Genomic DNA, 22,313 nt, shown 5'->3' on the forward strand with positions numbered 1-22,313 from the left:
CGGGGTGCGGGCAGGGCAAGGGAAATGCCGATTCGGGGGAACCACAGATTTGAGCCAGGGAGGTGGGATGGAAATTTTCGGAAATGGGAGGAGAAGGGGATTAAGACACTGAAAGATTTGTTTCTTAGGGGTCGGTTTCCAGGATTGACGGAGCTGGAAGCGAACTATGGGCTGGAGCAGGGGTAAATGTTTAGATACATGCAGGTTCGAGAGTTTGCCAGAAAGGAGATACAGAACTTCCCGGAGGAGCCGGCCTCCACATTGCTGGAGGAGGTGCTGACGACAGGGGGACTGGAGAAGGGGGTAGTGTCAGTGGTTTACGGAGCTATTTTGGAAGAGGAGAAGGCACCACTGGAAGGGATCAAAGCAAAGTGGGAGGAAGAGTTGGGAGAGGGTATGGAGGAGGGGTTCTGGTGTGAGGTGCTCCGGAGAGTGAGTGCCTCCAACTTGTGCACGAGGTTGTGGCTGATACAGCTGAAGGTGGTACACAGAGCACACCTCACGAGAGCGAAGATGAGCCGATTCTTTGAAGGAGTAGAAGATGCGTGTGAACGTTGCGGGGGGTTGGGGGGGGGGGGGGGGGGGTGCTAATCACGTTCATATGTTTTGGTCCTGTCCAAAGCTAGAGGATTACTGAAAGGAGGTTTTTAGTGTAATTTCTAAAGTGGTGCACGTGAAACTGGACCCGGGCCCCCAGGAGGCCATATTCGGTGTATCAGACCAGCCAGGGTTGGAAACGGGTGCGGAGGCTGATGTTGTAGCCAAAGGCGGATCCTGTTGGGATGGAGAGCAACCTCTCCACCCTATGCCCTGGCGTGGCGGGGGGACCTGTTGGAATTCTTGACTCTTGAGAAGGTTAAGTTTGAACTGAGGGGAAGGATAGAGGGGTTCTACAATGTTGGGCATTATTCATTATGCACTTTCAAGAACTGGATAACATGGAACATTAGTTGGGGGGGGGGGGGGGGGTAGTGTGTGTTGATGGTGACTATGGGTGATTCCTGATTCCTTTTTGTCATTTGTTTGTGTGAACATGCAGGCGAATTTTTGGGGTTTGGTGGGAGGATGGGATCGTTGTTATTGATATGGGGATTGACATATTTGTTACTGATTATTGTTTATTGTTGATGGGTGTAAATTTGGGAGAAAATGTGAAAAAGGAGAATAAAGAAATATTTTTTAAAAAAGAGACCTCTTTATATCAGCAGGCTTCAGGGGAGTAATCACCCCTGCACTGGTAACATGCTACTTCAATCCCAGGCAATTGATTGGCTCTTAAATTTTCTCACTCCATTCACGGCTGCATTTGCTTCCCGTTTTTAAATTAGATCATAGAGCATAGATCATAGAATTGACAATGCAGGAGGAGGCCATTTGGCCCATCGAGTCTGCACCAGCCGTTACAAAGAGCACCGTACTCAAGCCCACTTATCTACCCTATCCCTGTAACCCAGTAACCCCCACTTAACCTTTTTGGACACTAAGGGCAATTTAGCTTGGCCAATCCACCTAACCGCACATCTTTGGAGTGTGGGAGGAAACAGGAGCACCCGGAGGAAACCCACGCAGACACGGGGAGAACGTTCAACTCTGCACAGAGTGACCCAGCTGGGAATCGAACCTGGGACCCTGGAGCTGTGAAGCAATTGTGCTAACCACTGTGCTACCGTGCTGCCCAATTGTGCCCAAATTACATCTTCATTTTTTTGGTGCCACTGCTGACTGCATCTTTCCCCCACCCTAACTGGGGGACTGCGCTATTTTGCGCATTCTGAAGCTCCCGTTCGCCCTTCTCAGCACTCTCCACTGCCAGCGCCGTATTAAAATTATATAGAATCATAGAATTTTACAATCCATAAGGAGGCCATTTAGCCCTGTGTGTTTGCACCAGCTCCTGAAAGAGTTACCTAGCTAGTTCCATTCCTCAATCTTGTTTATTTAGTATTTAGTATAAGTGTTTGAGAGAGAACAAACTCACAGTTTATTTGTTAACATTATTCAATAAATTATTTGCTTCAATTGGAAGACGACAAGTGTTAATCAATCCAGAAAAGATCTTCTTGGTAAGAAGCAAATGAATAACATGTATTACAAGGTAACATAACACATCCCATCCAGGCCTTCACTACCTAGAGTGCTGCCAGTCTTTTTAGCAGCTCTTCTTCATCACTATACTGCTCAATTGCTCAACACCCACATTTTCAACTGCATCATTGTCACCATCTTCTATTTTGGTAGCAAAGTACTCATTTAACACCTCTGCCATACCTTTTGCTTCAGTGAGCTGCTTACCCTGCTTGTTCCATATGGGCTCCACTCTATCTTTCCTAATCTTTTACTATTAATATCTTTGAAGAACATTTACTATTTGTTTTAGTCTGCCATCCTTATGCTTCCCCTTAGCCTTGCTCATTTCAGTCTTAGACTCTCTCCTGCATTTGAGATACTCTTCCTGATTTCTATTTCTATTCCTGTTCTTATTTTGGCATGTACCATATGCCTCTTTTTTTCTTCCTTATTTTCTCCTCAATATCCTTAGTCATCCAGGGTACTCCAGCTTTGGATACCCCATCTTAATTTTCCAAGGCTATGTAGGAAAGGCAGTGGTGTAGTGGTATTGTCACTGGACTAGTAGCCCAGAGACCCAGAGCCATGCTTTGGGAGCCCGGGTTCGAATCCCACCGTGGCAGATGGTGAGATTTGAATTCAACAAAAAAAACTGGAATTAAAGCCATTGTTGATTGTTGGAAAAACCTTTCTGGTTCACCAATGCCTTTTAGGAAAGGAAATCTATCATCCTAATCTGGTCTGGCCACGTGACTCAAGATCCACAACAATATGGTTGACACTTAAATGCCCTCAGACATGGGCAATAAATGATGGCTCAGCCAGCGATGCCCACATCCCATGACCAAATAAAAAAAGTATCTAGCTTGTACCCTATTCATCTCTCCTTTGAAAATCTCCCATTTTTTCTCCACTGTTTTATCAACCAACATGCGTTTCCAATCAACCTCGGCATGGCATTCTGCCTCTGCACCAGGGACCCGGGTTCAATTCCGTCCTCGGGTGACTGTGTAGAGTGTGCACATTCTCCCCATGTCTGCGAGGGTTTCCTTCGGGTACTCCGGTTTCCTTCTGCAGTCCAAAGATGTGTAGGTTAGGTGGATTAGCCATTCAAAATTGTCCCTTAGTATCCAAAAAGTTAGGTGGGTTACGGGAATAGGGTGGGGGAATGGGCCTCGGTAGGGTGCTCTTTCAGAGGGTCAGTGTAGGTTCGTTAGGCCAAATGGCCTCCTTCTGTACCGTAGGGATTCTATAATAAATGCTCTAGTTGAACTTTTAGATTCCTAAAATTTGCCCTTTTCCAGTCTGGGATCTTAATCCATGACTGATTTTCAACCTTTTCCAATTTAATATTGAAGGTTATTATATCATTATCGCTATTTCCCAACTAGACCCCCATTCTGACATTCTCCACTTGGCCTTCCTCATTTCCCCGGATCAAATCCAGCATAGCTTCCTCACTGGTAGGACTCAAAATGTACTGTTTCAGAAAGTTTTCCTGCACTTATTGCAGGAATTTCTCCCCTTCCATGCCCCACACTCTATTCTTCTCCCAGTCTACCTTAGGGTAACTGAAATCCCCACATACCACAACCCTACTTGTCCCGCACAGTTCCATAATCTGCTTACAAATGCTCTCTTCTATTATTTAGAAGTCTGTAATAAATATCCAACAAAGTAACTGCTACCTTCCTGTTTCTCACCTCCAACCAAATAGATTCTAATTCAGGAACAGCATATCTGCCTCTGCTAATAGCTTCCTTTGGATGGGCTCATTATTTACTCCACAGGCTAAACGGTCCTGCAGCATCTAGTTGAGACTGGCTTTGAAGCCGCATTGCTTGGTAATATAAATTGCAATAGTTTTCCCAGGGGCTCCTCCTGGTTGACTTAAACTTAAATCGCTGCAATATCACAGATGGCTTTGGGTGGTAGTGTGTTTTCACCAATTTAACTATCTCAGTGAATGACTTCTTGGGGATGTGAGGCTGCATATTAAATTGTGGACCTGGGTCCTACATGCACTCACAAAGATGGTCTTACTCTTCCCCATCTCCTCTATTTCATTGGCCGAAAAAAAGTAGCCCAAAGGTTCAATGCATCGTGTCCAATGCTTCACAAAGGCATCAAAAGGATCCGAATCAGAGCATTTATTCAAACACTCTTCTTTTTCTCATCTCGAACTGAACTTTGTGACTTAATACTTGGGACTGCTTGCGCCGGAATATGGTGACTAGGGGCTTTTCACAGTAACTTCATACTTGTGACAATAAAAAGTTATTTAAAAAAATTATTAAATTACTCCTCATCGTCAATGTAATATTTCCCATTCACCAGTTAGATATAACTACAATGCAAAGGCTTGCAGCTGCCTGTCTGCGAGTCAGCCTCCAAGATCTAACTGATACAGAAACGCGCGCTGGAAAGGTTGATCCCTCATTTTGGTCCCTGAATGGTTATCCGGGTCATGTGACCCTCCTGACAGATCGCCCCATAAAGGGACAACACCACACTCTTGTTGATGGATTTGGATGGACGACTCAACTTGAACAAGGCTAGGCTGAGAAATACTAAATAAAAATTGAATAGGCCCATGTTTACTTCTGACAAAGGTACTGAAATAAGCACCTGGAGTCTTTTATTTCTCAAAGGAGAGAAACTCTGTCAGTTTGCCACGTTTTAGCAAGATCAACCCTCAACTGTTCTTCTAAAAACAATTTAAGACAATCCAAATATCTTTCTTGGGATATTTAACAGAAACCTAATAATTTCCATAAATTATTATCTATTGCTATATAATTTTGTATTTCTTTTCAGTTAAAGCTATTACATTAGCCTGTAATAAAGTAAACAAATCCATTTTTTGAATTCACATTTTTATTGACAACTTTTGCACACTAGCTTTCAATAATGGAGCTTAGAAAGATCATGTGGTCGCAAAATTTTAAAAAAGCATTGGGTGACAATGAGAAATTGAATTGATTTTCTCTTCAACACTCTGCTTTGGCACATCAATCTTGAATTAGCACTCGCAACCTTGGGAGTTGTACAATGATGTCAATATCTGTCTCGTTGGTATTTATAATAAACATTTTGATGTAAATTATGAAAGAGAGGTATGTTCAGCCTCAAATTATTTAAAGATCAGTCTGAATCTGCCTAACATTACCTTTTATATGCTGCTTTCTGCATTTATTGCTAATGCTGTTCAAGAAAGTGAATATTTTGCGAGATTGTAACACCATGGATTCAATAAATCACAACATTTACATTTTGTTCCTTATGATAACATGAGATTAATACTGAAATCACCAGAATGGAAATGTTTCGTTACCCTTATAAATGTAATTGCTTCAATCATGCATTTATAGAAATGTATGACATTTTCCTCTTGCATTTTTGAAATGAAAGGAGTCAGTACATTGTCACAGATTTATCAAACAGTACAATTTTGCCTACAACTGTTCAATATTATAACAACCCTGTACATAACTCAAGTTTCAGTCAGAGGAGAAAAGTACTTGCGCTTCCTTAAAAATTTGGTCCAAGAAAAGATTAATGAAATATGTAGTTTTAAAGCTTTTCAAATACTTTTCTGTTCTTTTAAATTACATATTAAGTGGCTCTAGGAGTAATTTTCTGACTTCACAGCCCTGTTGGGGTGCTTCACCTTGTGGTAGCTTACATCGGTACTTCAGGAGCTCAAATTAGTTAAATGGCATGAAAAACCATATGCAGCACAGATCCAAATTCCCTCCTGCTGGGTGAGGCTTTGCACCACAAGCACAAACTCAGAAAATTACCCCTTACACGTACTTGGTTAGAAAAAGATTTCATTCTGTTGAAGCACTATTACATAAATAGTCACGGATGTGAGCTGGCAGCTGGTGATCTGCGTTCCTATCCACCTACATGCAGGCCAAACATCCTGCCTTTAATTAACTAAAATATTCCAAGTAAACAGGATTGATGGCAGGGTGCAGGTCAGTGACTTGTCACAAATGCTCACCCAACACACACAAACACACGTACACAGTGTACTGACACAGCCTTGCTTTCTTGGAGCAACTTCACCTTTCAGTAACAACAGCCTTCTTGTTCCTTCCGCCCTCAGCAGGCTAGAAACGTCATTCCAGTTCTGCGGTAAGCACTCTATTAAGGAGGGAAAAAAAATAGTCTGTATTCAATGTTACATTCGCTTCATAGAGACTGTGAATACTTTCTAAGCGCTTAAGAACATGGGAAAGAAATTACTACATTGTTCATACTATAGATGTCAGGAAAGGTCTAGGTTTATTAATTTATTGTTCTGTAATAGTTATAAACACCATAAAACAATTACCAGGTTTTTACACCTATAGCTCAGTAGTGATTTAAAGTTGATTTATGAGGGAAAGCAACCTGTAATTACATGCAATAAAATACATAAGATGTAACTGAAGAAAGCGTGCCATATAATTTCAGTTCTAACACTTGCTTACCTTTTTATTTCCAGCAATTCACACAATCTCAAATACAATGCAACTCCTCTGCACAAGTTGAAATGCACCATATACAATGCTAAGTAAACACTATAACTGGATACCAGAATTTGATGTGAGTCATATACCATTTGCTGAAGTTTGCAACACAATCCAGAAGGGCAGGCTTAGTGTTTCTATATATCCATCACAATTAACCACTTCAGTCAAGTACACTGTACCTATTATAGCTCAATGGAAAAAACGTATAACTCTGCCTCCAACTGTTATCTGATACTACAGTGCAATCATCAACAATTTTACATTTGTGTCACGTGTTTACATGAAAAGCATATAAAACAGATGATTAAAAACACATTGAAATCGAACAGGAATGTTTAATTGAGGAGATCAGTCCAATGTTATGATGTCACTGTTGCTAAGTTTTTTTCAATTCTGATGTCTAATGGATCACTTGCTGAATCTTCAAAAGTTTCCTGGTCCCGTTTGTGCAATTTATTGGTCCCCTCTTATGAGTTGCACCACAGAAAGTTGTTCTGAGTTGAATACTTTAAGATAAATGACTTGGCTGTTAAAGGTGACATTACTCGAATAGTCTATTTAAAACAGGGGAATCCCCGAAAGTTTGGGTAAGGTATACTTTAGTAATTTTAAAGCTTTGATTAGAAAATTTTAACAAGACATTTGTTATGCACCAGAATTGAAAAAAAAAAGGTCTGTCAATGGTAACATGGATTGGGAGATTTCCTTTCAAACTGATGGCCGATTAATACTGCATTTAAAAGATTTTCAAAGCTGTCCAATTGCAGATTCACATACATCATCTGGGGTCATGCTGCTTAGTTGGAGGAAAGGAGTAAGCGATTAATAGAATCTATGGCCAGAATTGTTAGCCAACTGGGTAGCCATCATCTCTTGGAATCAGTGTACTGTAACTACATATGGGCACATGAACGTCTTATACCGTTAGTAGAAATATTGCCTCTTGCCTGATGTACAATGAAATCTGGCAATGCAGCAACAAATAAAGCCTTTCATTCCAGCTCAAAGGAAGTTAATTTGAACATCCTTAGTATGATATCTGTTGGGAAAATTGCCCAAATATGTAAATTGGCATGGTGCTCAGCTTACGAGACTATTATTCTAATTACACACAGATAGATTTTAAATAACAATCTGTCAAAGGCATTTTCCAAATAAAACAAAGATATACAATTTGCCAAACTGGTCTCGGGTGCTATTTTTCAGACTGTAAGCCAAAATTTGTCTATTCAACAGTACCTATTTCATAACACTTAATAGAGAAGTAAAAAAGTGGGGATAATTTTGACTAGGATAATGCTACAAATGAAATGAAAGCTGAAAGATGTTTATCGATCTGCTGACTTGATAGCCCCTGTTTTACACCATCACCCAAAGTCATGCAGCATGTGGACACTATACGCCATTGCAAATGCGTCTGTAGGTGACAAAATCAGCATAAAACACACAACCAATTGTAATAAGATGGCCTCCCTTGATCAGGCAGATTCAATGGCACCAAAAGCATCTAGAAAATACAGCAACGGTTGGAACATGCACAGCAGATGAACATCTACCCCATTGAGCAGGCGTTGACCAACCCCACACAGAGTAGCATTATGACTAAATCTCTCTTGACCTCCAGTAAACAGAAAACCTCCAGTAAACCCCTTTTCAGCTCCCAGATACTGACCAGGCTTTTGGCCTCAACCAAACCTACTGCGAGCAGATCTGTAATGCTCAAGCCACCATATCTACATGGGCAGAATTAGCAATAGTTTCCCCAAATCTCTAAACTTTCATCACCATTTCTGCCACAGACTGCCAAACCCATCACTGGCAATGTTTCTCTTCCACTGAGCGCAAACTACCTATCGAGCAAACTCCTGAATGAGTCCAAACACCTCTTTCTCCCTCCACTCCTTATTTTACCTCTTCCTTGCTCTCCCTATTCACTCCATTCACCATTCATCCACTCTCAATCAATCATTTCCTTAACTTTCCTTTTCTTCTGCACCATGTCCCTCCTTATGCTCTTTCTTCTCTTTTATCCACTTTCCCCACCCTCTCACCTCACCTCCATTTCCTTTTTCCCTGCTCTTACCCTTTCCTCCACCCATCCTCTCACTTTATGTGCAGATCTTCCTTCCACCTTCCCCACTCTCTTTGCCCTCCAGTTCTCGGTTTCGCTGTTCCCCTCCCCTTCTCAGATTCAATTATTGCCCCACCCTCCAAATATGCTTTACCTGAAAAGTGACCTTGATTCTTTATATCCAATGCAATGGAAGACTGACTGGTATCATAGGAAACTGAAACATATGCAATGGATGGCTACAAAGAGTTACAAGTCAGCCACACAATGAAATTATTCTGGTGCCACTGACAATGAGTTACTTTTTCTTTCATACTCAAGGTTTTGTAACGTTTTTGAAAGGATAAAGAATGGGCTGTAAGTTGGAAGATAGATTATAAATTTAGTTTTTAAATATAATCTACCTTAAAAATGCTTCAATATTTTGCATTATTGATCTTCCTGTTCCTTTTATGTCAAGAAACTCACTAGCATCAACAGGGAGTTAGCATACAAAATTATTAAAAATGAACAGCGTAACTATGGTTTGAATTAGTATGCAGAGCTATAGAGCACATATGTTGCAGATTTGTGCGATAATTCCTTACTCCTTACACAATAACTTCCCACCCTAAGCGTGATCTTCGAGGGAGGTACACAACTGAGGTGAGATAACCGGCAATGCTGAGAAATACTGGATTGCCTGTAGAGATAATTACTCTGAATGATTGGTGCCTTGTCTTTCTGGTCTCTGTAATGCTTAGAAATGATTTGGTGATTTTTAAAATTAAACTAAGTGACTTAAAATGCAAATGCCAAAGGTCAAAGATGATCACAACGTTTAACTACTGGAATCAGGTAGGGAATGTTGACATTTGGAATTAATACATGGAAGCTGATAAGGTTCAGAAAAGAAACATACTAAATCAAAGGAAATATGTGTGTGAAAACAATTAGGAATGCCATAATGACTTGCAGAAGAATAACGATACATTTAATTTGGGCTACCATTATAAAAATAAGTTTGTAATCTGATAATAAATTATAGACTGTGAATAGCCTTGCTGATTACCACATTCATTAACTAGTTACTGAGTTAAAAAAATAAACTGCATAATACATGTTGAGTAACTAATAAAAAGTAGTCAACCAATCTGTAATGAATTTAAAATAGCTGTGATTTCAAATGCAGCAAATTAGATTCATGATGAAATGGTCGACATTTCCACCCTTCCATGTTCAATCTTCTAGGTCAAGGTAATAAAGAATATGATTCTGGCAGTGGCAGTGCAATTGTTTGTCTGTCCATTGCTGCCTGTGTTGTCATCATCCACCAACAGGATCTATGATTAATGAGGTGAATGGTCAAGCCACCTTCTCCCTGTCAGGTTGTCCTATCCTAAGCAGAACTTAGACTAACAGAATAGACCCATTAAGAACCCCATGGACAGTTTGTATATTTAAGTTCTGTCTACAATGTGACATTTAAGGGCTTTTTTCCCCAAGAATTAACTGAAGGAAAAGCAACAACAAAAACATTAACCGAGTTAGAGTCATAGAGGTCTGCAACACAGAACAGGCCCTTTGGCCCATCGCATCTGCGCCAGTCAAAAACATCCACCTATTTGAACCCCCATTTTCCAGCATTTGACCTCTAGCCTTGTGTGCCTTGGCATCGCAAGCGCACATCTAAATACCTCTTAAACGTTATGGGGGTCTCTGCCTCCACCACATTTTCAGGCAGCGAGTTCCACACTCCCATCACTCTCTGGTGAAAAAGATTTTCCTCACGTTTATTTATGTACCATCTTTAATGTAATAAAATAGACCAAGGTGTTTCACAACAAGGTTCAAAAGCAAGATTTGAAGAGGTATCCTAAAGGAGGAAAGGGAAGTAGAGAAATAGAGAAATTTGTGACTCGGGCAACTGAAATCACAACCACCAATGGGTGAAGCAATCAAAATTGCTTAAAAAGCCACAATTAACACCTTGGGGTTAAATATAACTTTAAGATTGTGAAAAGTCTGACTTATCTCTGACAGTTGTCAAAAAGAGCGATGGAGTTGATCGCTAGTGACTGGAGTTTGTAGTGTGGACCAAAGACGATGGGCCGGATTCTCCGTTTCAGAGACTAAGTGCTAATGCTGGGACTGAATAGTTCCACTGCCCCGAAAGCGGCATCGGTCCTGGAGCAATTCAGGACATCCTGATGGGCTAGCATAGGCACCACGTGGAACTAGTGCAATTCCAACGAAAGCTGGTGTGTGATTCGCTGGGGTCGGGATTGGCACTGGAGAGCCTGACAAGCAGGAGCTGCATATAGGCACTCCACTCCCCACACACCCTCATTCCAGCCAAGAAGATGGCACTTGTTGCACTGGAGCATGACCATCCCGTTGGGGGGTGGCCTGGGGAAGAACCCACATGATCCATGGTGCTATGTTCACAGTGGGCAGTAAGCGGAGGGGCTCGGCTGCATGGCTGCCTTTAAGGTTGCGATAATGGTGGTCCGTGCCCGTCCATCCTGACCCACATCCTGGCCAAACCCCGCTACTCCCTCCAACCCTGGCAAAGGTTGACCAGCGGCAAAACTGTCCGCATGCTGCAGCAACGTTGGACATTTTCCGTACCCCCTCTCCCTCTCTCAGCAGCTACGGCACCCGTTTCACAATTTTAAATACAATTGAACCTCGCTGTCGGCAATTCCTCCTGGCGAAGGCGGCGCATTGCGAGGTTCTGGAAATTGCCGGGTCGGGCCTGTTAATGATATGCCAATGGTGTTGACGGTACAATTTGCATGCTCATGCTGGCATGCAGTGTGCAACGCATTCACGCCGCTTTCAAGACAGCAGAGCATGGCATTCTGTTGGGCGTCCGGCACGGCCTCGATTTTCAGCTGACGTGCAATTCTCCGTCCGATCACGTTTCCCGACTCCAGTGTCACTGGATGGAGAATCTAGCCCGATAGCTTCAGAATATCCAATACCGAATTGGAGGAAATTTCCGCTCATCAGTACTGGATGTCAGATAAGCAACAATGCAGAAGGTGGGAGAAGCGGTCGTGAGGTAGAGCTAGGTTCATCAGTGTACATGTGAAAAGTAAGGTTATTTTTGGATGGTGGCGCTGAGAAGCTGCATATAGATGAAAAAAGGAGGGGGGTAGGATAGACCCTTCAGGGACAGCAGATGTATTGGTGTGGGAATGGGCAAAGGAACCATGGCTGGTGATTCTATGGCTATAATTCCATGGTAATTATAGGGTCTACCTTGATTTTGGTTACAAACTAAAGATATCGGTAGCATAAAGGTTCTGGGTGGAAATTTTCCTTTTGTTCACTCACTTTAAAATTAAAACCAATGGAACTAGGCGAGTCCCACCCAGCTAACATCCAATGGAGAGATATTGAAAGAAATTGAGATTGTCAACTGTGTTATGAAGTGTGCGGACAGATTGAGAAGGATAAGGAATGATATTTTTCCATTTGACACAGTCACATAAGATGCCATTTGTCTTTGATGAGTACATTTTCAGTACTGTTTTGTGGAGCAAAACTGATAGGAATGTTTCAAACATGTTCTGGAAAGAAGAGTGTGGCTTTGGGAAGCAACAACACGCTCAAGGTCTGTGGATAGGAAAAAGGTTGGGGATGGGGCAGAAATATGCACAGGTGGTATATATAGTCTGAGGAGAGGAATAAAGTCATAGATTTAAAGGAGCGAGGGACAGACCCTGAGTAGTGAGGACTATTTACAGCATCAGCCGAAAGGGGCACAGGGACAGATAGGAGAGGAACTGGTAAGATGTGTGTTCAGAACTAAGGCAGGGGGGCATCTTTAATGGAAGTTCGGCCTCATAGTCTAGTGGAAGCGACGGATGCAGCTGATCAGATGTTCTCAATCTTCAAATGCACTCTATGAGCTCCTCCCATTTATTGTTGGGAGTAAGGGTGGCAAAGAGATGGCGGAGGTGTTTAAGACTGGTACAAACAAAAAGTAATAATAATACGTACAAATGAGATGGTATCTGGTTAGCATTTGAAAGTTACAAACATCTAGTATGTGGGACAAAAATATGGCGTTTTTCATGTGTCGCCTTTCACATCTTCAAACCAGCCTCAATTCAGAACATATAAATTATCTAACTTAACAGGGGTAAAAAGGAAAGTATGATTCTTCGGTTCGGAAATTTATATCCTGCACCATGTGATTCTCCCCCTCTCATGCCCTCTGCTCATTATGGGGTTGATCTTGATTTTTTTTTTAACCTAAAGGTATAGGTGGCATAAAGGTTCCAGTTGAAATTTTGCCTTTTAGTCACTCTAAACTAACACCAAACTATTTTTAAAGGGGACAAGCAAGCACTGTAAAATGTCACCAAATGGTTAAACATATTCTCTTTCATTAGAAATATTTGTAGATTTAGTTTCCACTCCCCATTGAGACCTATATTTTGCTTCTCCCGGTCAGTGGAGAGCAGCCCAGTTGGCTTTAGTGAGCAGCTCCAGTATAACACCCACACACTGGTGTTCTTTCCAGCGCTAGATGCTGATTGGGAGGCATTTGAGATGGGAAAATACATGACCAGCCAAGTACAGAAGAGCAATTGGCGAGTACTGAATTTTCCTACTCGGGACTTCTGATTGACATCCAGGGCCAGGAAGGATGTTAATTAACATTTTTTACACTGGTGTTTCTTGCTGATTGTTTCGTACCTGATGCTAGGATACCAATTTTCACCATTACTGGGAATACCTAAAATGGTGAGAAAGAAACGCTGCAGTAATTGCACCTGGTTAAGACAGAAGATTTTATTAAAATAACACATCTAGTGTAGGGAAGTAAAGGGCGTGATTTAACAGGAAAGAAAGTCCCATTTTGGCCCTGTTTGCAGGATGTTTCTCGGCGACCCAGTTATCAAATGGAACTTTTTTCTTCTGGCCTCGGTGAGGAATGCCCCACTGAGGCTGCACTTACCGTCATTTCCTGCACTTCAGCTCAACAGTACAGGAAGAGATCGGGCCGCCATTTCTAAATGCCGCCCCGATCTCTCAACCCTCACCGCGACCTCTTTACCTCCACCGCCCCCCCCCCCCCCCCCCCCATTGCTCCACCTTACTTATTATGGGGTCCTCGAGCTCCCCTCACCGCCTCAATTAGGGGGTCCTCGAGCCCCCCTCACCACCTCAATTCGGCCAACCTGCCACCTGGCAGGAGCCAACATGCCCAGGTGGCAGGAGTTCCAGGGTACCACCCTGCCCAGAGGCCAACCACCCGGGGCCTCCGATTGCCTGGGAGACCCTCTCCGGGTGCCGCTACATATGTGTGGCCCAGTGCTAAACGGTGAAGTCTCCCAGGCACGGATGTGTGATCCTGGGCCTTAGGAGACTCCAGCGCAGAAATATTTAAGTGAGCCTAACTGTTCGCTTAAATATACAAATCTGGATCCCACCCAGTGAGAACAAGATCCCGATCGTGATGTCTCACAAGGGCTCGCAAGCCATCCTGATGGTCGCGAGAGGCCTCTCGTGAGATTTAGCAGCTTTGTTGCGTCCTGAGTCAGGCGCAATGAGGCCGTTCGATCGCGCCCAAAGTATTTTAGATTGGACATACTATTCCACATTTTTTTCTTCGAAAGCAATAAAGTAAAATATACAATTGAATTTTGTTACTGGCCCAGATCTTGCAGTAATAATAACGTCAAGTCTAACTACGCTTTCCATTATTACAGGGTAAAGCTAGCAGCTACCTTTAATGTACAGGAGCAGTTAAGTGTGGAAATCCAGATGCTGCTGTCAGAAGTACCCTGCTTCACCACCACAGGCCGCTGTTGTGGTCTTCACTGATAAATTTGGTATTAAAATCATCATAATGGGGTGAACTTCTCTTACTTACCAAATAACTTTACACGAAGGATAAATGAAAATATTAGGGTTATTGCATCCAGGAGTAGGCATGTTTGAACGGCATAATAAGTGATAATTACTGTTGGACAGCCTCTGTGGCCCTGAAAGATTTTAGAATGCGTGGGTCCCATTCTGCCAAAAAAGTCACTGATTTAAAAAAAATCTTCTTCTACAATTCCTTAAATGTAAGTTACATTTTGTTTTCTTACATCCTGATCTGTACGTGTCAATGAGGGCACTGCTATTGCTTGCCCTGATCACAGGCACCATACCACAGATCACCAGTACTGTGTGCACTGGTGGATTAGGCATGCGATTAGTGAAAATCCCTGCTGACCAGTCTGAAAAGGCTGTGGGCAACTGTAACCAAGGTGAATGGTAAAAACTCTTTCTTTGATGCTGGGAGCAAAATTCAGGCCAATGTATTTGTGTATGTTTCACAGAGCTTAAAATATAATGAGCACATATTCAAACAGCAAGTCTGCAGGAAGGATCCTGTGAAATTTGGTATTTAAGCAATGGCTGAGGTTACTTATTCTTTATTTGGTATTAATATCATGTCCAATTTGCAAAACACCGAGGACAATGGAATCTGCGTTTCTGCATTACTGTTCTAGTACACTTGTAGGGCTATATTTTCCCCATTTCAGAGGCAACCCAATTTCCAGGTCCTGACCGCACACAGAGTAACTTATCAAGAGTCCGTGGAAGTACCTGCCAAACCCATGACCACCACCATCTAGAAGGCCAAGAGCAGCAGGTACCTGGGAACACCACCACCTGGAGGTTCACCTCCAAGTCACTCATCACCCTGACTTGGAAATATATCACCGTTCCTTCATTTTCACTGTGACAAAATCCTGGAACTCCCTCCCCTAACAGCACTGTAGGAGTACCTACACCTCAAGGACTGCAGCGGTTCAAGAGGCAACTCACTACCACCTTCTGTAGGATAACTTGTGACGGGAAATAAATGCTGGCCTGACAAGCGACGCCCACATCCCGCAAAATTAATTTGAAAAATATTCATCCATGCATCTTACTTTGAGTAAAATGGATGTGTTAGTAAAGTGCCATTTGTCATGTTGTCCGACGTGAGAGATAGAAACATCATCCCTAAATCCTGCCTGTGTGTGTGATGTCTGTGATTGCGGGGTGGCCCTGCGTTCTCCCAAAAGACTCATTGCATTATGATTGCTAAAGGCCATGAGAAATGGATCTGCCCTCAGACTCTGGAGGGGATGGACTAGGTATTAAGTGGTTGTTGATTTAACGTCTTCTATTTTTCAGGTGAAGTGGCGGCACGGTGTCACAGTGATTAGCACGGCCTCATAACGCCAGGGACCTGAGTTCAATTCTGGCCTCAGATGGCAGTCTGTGTGAAGTTTGCACTTTCTCCCTGTGTCCGCGTGGGTTTCCTCTGGGTGTCCCGGTTTCCTCCCACAGTCCAAAGATGTGCAGGTTAGGTTGTGCATGTTACATTGCTCCTTAGTATCCAAAACAAAATTCAGGTGGGGTTACTGGGTTATGGATATAGAGTGGGCATGGGCCTGGGTAGGGTGCTCTTTCCAAGGGTCAGTGCAGACTTGATGGGCCGAATGGCATCCTTCTGCAGTGTAGGGATTCTATGATTCTATGAAGTGTTTCCGGAACAGGGCATCCTGGATCACCCTGCCATCATGGTGAGCATGTATGAGCACCATAATGCAACTCCGATTGATCCTTCTTGAGATCCCCATCCAACGACGAGGCAGGGCATTCTTTTCCAGGCACAGTATGTTGGTGGTGGAGGGAGTGAATGCTTAAAGTGTTGGACGGAGTGCCAATCAAGCAGGTTGTTTTGTCTGGCTGGTGTCGAGTTTCTATAGTTAATTTGAAGCTGCACTCATCAAGTGGAGAGTATTCTATCACATTCCTGACATGTGCCTTGTAGAATGCACAAAGATTTTGGGGAGTCAGGAGGCGAGTTAGTCGCCACAGAATAGCCAGCCTCTGACCAGCTCTTGTAGTCACAATACTAATTGCTGAGATGATTGGCCTCCAAAACCGACAATCATCTTCCCTTATGCTCGTTATGATTCCAATTAGGGAAACAGTTTCCACCGATTTCCAATGCCTTTTCCTGGAGCTCCTTGATGCTGCAGTCAATCAAATGTTATCTTGATGTCAAAGGCAGTCACTCTCGCCTCACTCTGAAATTCAGTTCCTTTGTCCATGTTCAGACCGAGGCAGTAATGGGTTCTGGAGACAAGTGGTCATGGTAGAAACCAAACGGAGGATTGTTGATCAGGTTATTGCTGACTAAGTACCACTTGATAGGACAATACCTTCCATCACTTTGCTGATGATCAATAATAGATTGGTGACAATTTTCCAGATTGGATTTATGCTTTTTGTGGCCAGGACATGGGTGGGCAGCTTTCCACATTGTGGGGTAGATGCAAGGTTGTAGCTGTATTGGTCAACGTAGCTAGACTAATAGCGAACTCTGGAGCACATTCTTCAGTGCTACAACCAGGATGTTATCAGAGATCATGGCCCTTGTTGTATCCACTGCTTTGGGTCAGGGTACCCTGGACCTCTCTGTCACCACAGTCAGTATGTCACTGTTATAACCTGCCTGCTTACCATTGGCTGGGGACTAATGACTATCCCACAATCCTGTGGGAGTATGAGCTTCCCCAATGAGGGGGACGGAGAAACCACTAGTAAACTCCTAGTATAAATAAAGCTGGCCAGTTCAGGGACCAGCAGGGAGGAGTATGTAGCAAGGGAAGTTACTGCTACTGTTATGTATATATGTTATAGTAAATAAATGTTATTACTTTGTATCCTTAAAACTCGTGCTGGATTCTTCGTGGCCCTTACAAAACTGGCGACGAAGGTTAAAGTGAATAGCTGTCTACACTGTTGAAGCCACCTCCCTGGATTTTTTGTTGGATACAGGTTGGAAGTTGTTTTCTATTATACCATGCCACTGTACGGACGTTTGGATGTTTTTGATGCTGCGCTGGAAAGCTGGAACCAATACACACAACGGATGCGTTACTATTTCCGGGCAAACAATATCACCGAAAACGAGCGCCAGGTGGTCATATTGCTCACCGCCTGCGGCCCGCATACGTTTGGGGTGATTAGGAGCCTTACGTACCCAGCTGTGCCGGACACCAAAACGTTTGATGAACTTGTGAATATAGTGGGGCAACATTTTAACCCAACCCCGTCCACGATAGTCCAGCGTTACTGGTTTAATACCGCTGAGAGGACCCCTGGAGAATCCCTTGCCGATTTTATATCCAGGCTACGCAGGATTGCGGAGTACTGTGACTATGGTGAGACCTTGTCAGAAATGTTACGCGACCATTTGGTTTGCGGTATTAACAATGCGGCCACCCAGAGAAAGTTGTTAGCGGAGCCAACATTGACTTTTCAACAGGCCATTCAAATAGTATTGTCCCGAGAGAGCGCAGAGCGAGGAGTACAGGAGCTACAGGGAATGGAAGTGCATGCCTTGGGGCGCAAACCCTTCCGTCCGAAAATGGTCCCCCCGCACTCCTGCGGTACCTTGGGCGAGGCAACGTCCGGACCGACGCCAGTGGCCGTCGGACATTCCTCCCCAAAGGGAGCCTTCTCCAGAGCCAATGGATGAGGAGCCATGTCCGTGTCAGACTTGTAGGCGCCGACCCTGTCGCGGACGGCGGTCCTGGGGGCGCCAGAGGCGCCGTCGTTTCAACCGAAACTGGGACCAGCCCAGGGGCCGTAACTGGGACCAGCCCAGAGGCCGTACCTTCCATGTGGATGAAGCTGCGGCAACTACTCCTGAGGACGTGGAGACGGAGGACGACTGCCTGCAGCTGCATTGTGTGGCAGCTCCCCGTGTGGCCCCCATTAAGGTGACAGTACGGGTCAATGGCCACCCGCTTGAGATGGAGTTGGATACTGGCGCAGCGGTCTCCGTGATCGCCCAGGGGACATTCGACCGCATCAAGCAGGGTATACAGACCCTTACATTAACCGACTCACAGGCCAGGTTGGCCACCTACACGGGGGAACCACTGGACATTGCAGGAACTACAATGACCCCTGTTGTCTATGGACGCCAGGAGGGGCGTTTCCCACTTATCGTGGTGCACGGCCATGGGCCCAGCCTGTTGGGTCAGGACTGGTTGCGCCATTTGCGGTTGCAATGGCAGCACATCCTCCAAACAGTTTCTGAAGGGTTGACTGAGGTGCTAGGACGATACCCCCAGATGTATTCCAGCCTGGTTTGGGGAAAATAAAAGGGGCCGTAGCCCGTATCCAAGTTGAACCAGGAGCCACGCCGCTCTATTTCCGGGCGCGCCCAGTGCCTTACGCCTTACGCCTTGCTCGAGAAGGTAGAAGGGGAGCTCACTCGTTTGGAGAGTTTGGGTATTATCAGGCCCGTCCGCTTTGCTGACTGGGCAGCACCAATTGTACCTGTAATGAAGCCAGATGCCACAGTTCGCTTGTGTGGCGACTATAAACTTACAGTGAATACGGTTTCCCGACTCGACCGATATCCAATGCCTCGCATAGAGGATCTCTACGCGAAACTTGCAGGTGGACTCTCGTTCACAAAATTAGATATGAGTCACGCCTACCTGCAGTTGGAGCTGGACCCTGCCTCCCGACCATATGTAACGATTAATACACACCGGGGCCTGTATGAATATACACGGTTGCCCTTTGGAGTATCCTCTGCCTGCGCAATTTTTCAACGTGTTATGGAGGGCATTTTGAGAGGTTTACCACGTGTGGCTGTCTACCTAGATGACGTTTTGATTACAGGGATGTCGGAGCAGGAACATTTGGAAAATCTGGAGGCTGTCCTTAGACGCCTTTCGGAGGCTGGAGTCCGTTTACGTCGCACAAAGTGCGTATTTCAGGCAAAGGAAGTAGTCTACCTAGGTTATCGGGTGGACCGCGAAGGTCTGCACCCCGTCGCAGAGAAGGTGCGTGCAATTCAACATGCACCCGCCCCGACTGACACTTCGCATCTTCGTTTTTTCTCGGTCTCGTAAACTATTACGGGAAGTTCCTCCCCAATCTGGCAACTACGCTGGCCCCTTTGCACCTTCTGCTAAAGAAAAATCACACCTGGGTTTGGGGTCAGCCGCAAGAAACCGCTTTCCGGCGGGTAAAGCAACAATTGTCGTTGTCTGGGTTACTAACCCACTATGATCCTGGAAAGCCTTTGCTCGTCACATGTGATGCATCCCCGTATGGTATTGGGGCCGCCCTGTCCCACAAGATGGAGAACGGGGCCGAACGACCAATAGCTTTCGCCTCCCGCACATTGACTGCAGCGGAGAAAAAGTACGCGCAGATCGAGAAGGAGGGCCTGGCAGTGGGCTTTGCGGTGAAACGCTTCCACCAGTACGTGTACGGCCGCCATTTCACTATCGTGACTGATCATAAGCCCCTGCTGGGACTTTTCAGAGAGGATAAGCCAATACCGCCCATTGCTTCTGCACGGATCCAGCGCTGGGCTTTGTTGCTTGCTGCATACGAGTATTCTCTGGAGCACAAACCAGGTACGCAGATAGCAAATGCCGACGCACTGAGCCGATTGCCTTTATCAACCGGCCCCATGTCGACCCCCACGACCGGTGAGGTGGTTGCAACCCTAAATTTTATGGACACCTTGCCTGTCACGGCATCACAGATCCGTGAGTGGACTCAGACGGAGCCAGTCATGTCAAAGGTTCGGCACATAGTCCTGTATGGTGGGCAGCATAGACAGCTCCCAGGCGAGTTGCAGGCATTTTCCTCCAAGCTGTCAGAATTCAGCGTGGAAGACGGCATCCTCTTGTGGGGGACGCGTGTGATTGTCCCGGAAAAAGGCCAGGGGCTGATACTATCAGACTTGTACAATGGGCATCCAGGCGTTACCAAAATGAAAATGTTGGCCCGGAGTTATGTCTGGTGGCCAGGCCTTGACACCGACATTGAGAAGGTGGCCCAAAACTGCTCCATTTGCCAGGAGCATCAGAAGCTTCCGCCGGCCGCGCCCCTACATCACTGGGAATGGCCAGGGCGCCTTGGGCACGCTTGCATGCAGATTTCGCAGGCCCTTTTCAAGGATCCATGTTCTTTCTACTAATTGACGCCCAGTCCAAATGGCTAGAGGTGCATAAGATGCAGGGGACAACGCCCTGCGCAACAATTGAAAAGATGCGTTTATCGTTTAGTACGCATGGCCTCCCCGAGGTGCTGGTCACGGATAACGGCACTCCATTCACGAGTGAGGAGTTTGCGAGGTTCACGAAGATGAACGGCATCCGCCATATCCGCACTGCCCCTTACCACCCGGCTTCAAATGGGTTGGCAGAGCGCGCAGTGCAGACATTCAAAAGAGGCCTAAAGAAGCAGTCTTCCGGATCAATGGACACGAGACAGGCTCGCTTTTTGTTTACGTACAGGACCACCCCCCATGCAGTGACTGGGGTAGCTCCCGCAGAACTCCTAATGGGCCGGAGACTTCGCACCCGCCTTAGTATGGTTTTCCCGGACATTGGTGCAAAAGTACGCCGCACACAAGAACGGCAGGGACAGGGGTTTTCTCGGCATCGGCCGATTCGGCAGTTTGCGCCCGGTGACCCAGTGTTCGTTCAGAATTTTGCTGGTGGTGCCCAATGGGTTCCCGGTGTAATCTTTCGCCAAACGGGCCCTATATCTTACCAAGTGCAAGCCCAGGGCCGTCTCCAGCGAAAACATGTAGACCACGTTCGGTCCAGAAGACCATCCCCTCAAAAGAGTCCCCGCCCCCGGAGCTCATTTCAACAGCGGCAGAGACCAGAGACAAGGGAAGGTAGTCCTCACAATCTTCCACTGGTGCCTCACTCGAAGCCTGCGCAGGTCGTTACGGGACCGAATGGAGATAGAGACGCTGACATGACGGAGGCAGCAGACTCTGACTCCGAGATGGAGACACAGGATGCATCAGAGGGGGAATCCTCGGGTCCACGGGCCGTGGATGTACAACCGCGCCGTTCATCACGGAAGCGCCGGTCTCCGTCTCGTTACACGCCGCCTGATCCAGCGCCACGTGCAAATGGTGTCCGGCCTGCGGCCAAACGAGTCCGACGCCCTCCTTCGCCAGTATCTTCGGTGGATTCCTTGGACTTTCTGGGGGAGGGATGTTATAACCTGCCTGCTTACCATTGGCTGGGGACTAATGACTATCCCACAATCCTGTGGGAGTATGAGCTTCCCCAATGAGGGGGGCGGAGAAACCACTAGTAAACTCCTAGTATAAATAAAGCTGGCCAGTTCAGGGACCAGCAGGAAGGAGTATGTAGCAAGGGAGGCTACTGTTATGTATATATGTTATAGTAAATAAATGTTATTACTTTGTATCCTTAAAACTCGTGCTGGATTCTTCGTGGCCCTTACAAAAGTCACCATAATGCACCACTGACTGATCCTCCTTGAGATCCTCATCCAGTCATTTTTTGATATCATGTAGAATTAATTAAATTGGTTGAAGACTGGTTTCTGTAATGGTGGGGAACTCAAGAGGAGGTGAAGATGGATCATCCACTTAACACTTCTGGCTGAAATTGACTGCAAATGTATCCGCCTTAACTTTTGCATTGACATGATATTCATGGAGTCTCCCCCTTAGTAGCTTAATTGTCCACCATCATTCATAACTGATGAGGCAGGACTGCAAAGAAACTATCTGGTCCATTGGTTGTGGGATCACTTGGTTCAATCTGCAGCATGCAGCTTCTATTTCATGGATG

At 45.1% G+C, this 22,313-nt stretch overlaps 1 protein-coding gene across 7 annotated transcripts in view; it reads right to left on the reverse strand.

Annotated features, from left to right (window-relative positions):
- Window positions 1–4,926: 4,926 nt before the first annotated feature.
- The window catches only part of supt3h (SPT3 homolog, SAGA and STAGA complex component), a 622,281-nt gene continuing 604,894 nt past the window's right edge, over window positions 4,927–22,313 (reverse strand). For all 7 annotated transcript variants that reach the window (XM_072499078.1, XM_072499079.1, XM_072499076.1 and 4 more), the window contains one exon: window positions 4,927–6,219. In XM_072499078.1, the coding sequence (XP_072355179.1) occupies window positions 6,178–6,219 (42 nt within the window). In that variant the 3' untranslated portion in view covers window positions 4,927–6,177. The remainder of the gene's footprint in view (window positions 6,220–22,313) is intronic.

The sequence above is a fragment of the Scyliorhinus torazame genome, chromosome 4, assembly GCF_047496885.1.
Source record: "Scyliorhinus torazame isolate Kashiwa2021f chromosome 4, sScyTor2.1, whole genome shotgun sequence".
Lineage (NCBI taxonomy): Eukaryota > Metazoa > Chordata > Chondrichthyes > Carcharhiniformes > Scyliorhinidae > Scyliorhinus > Scyliorhinus torazame.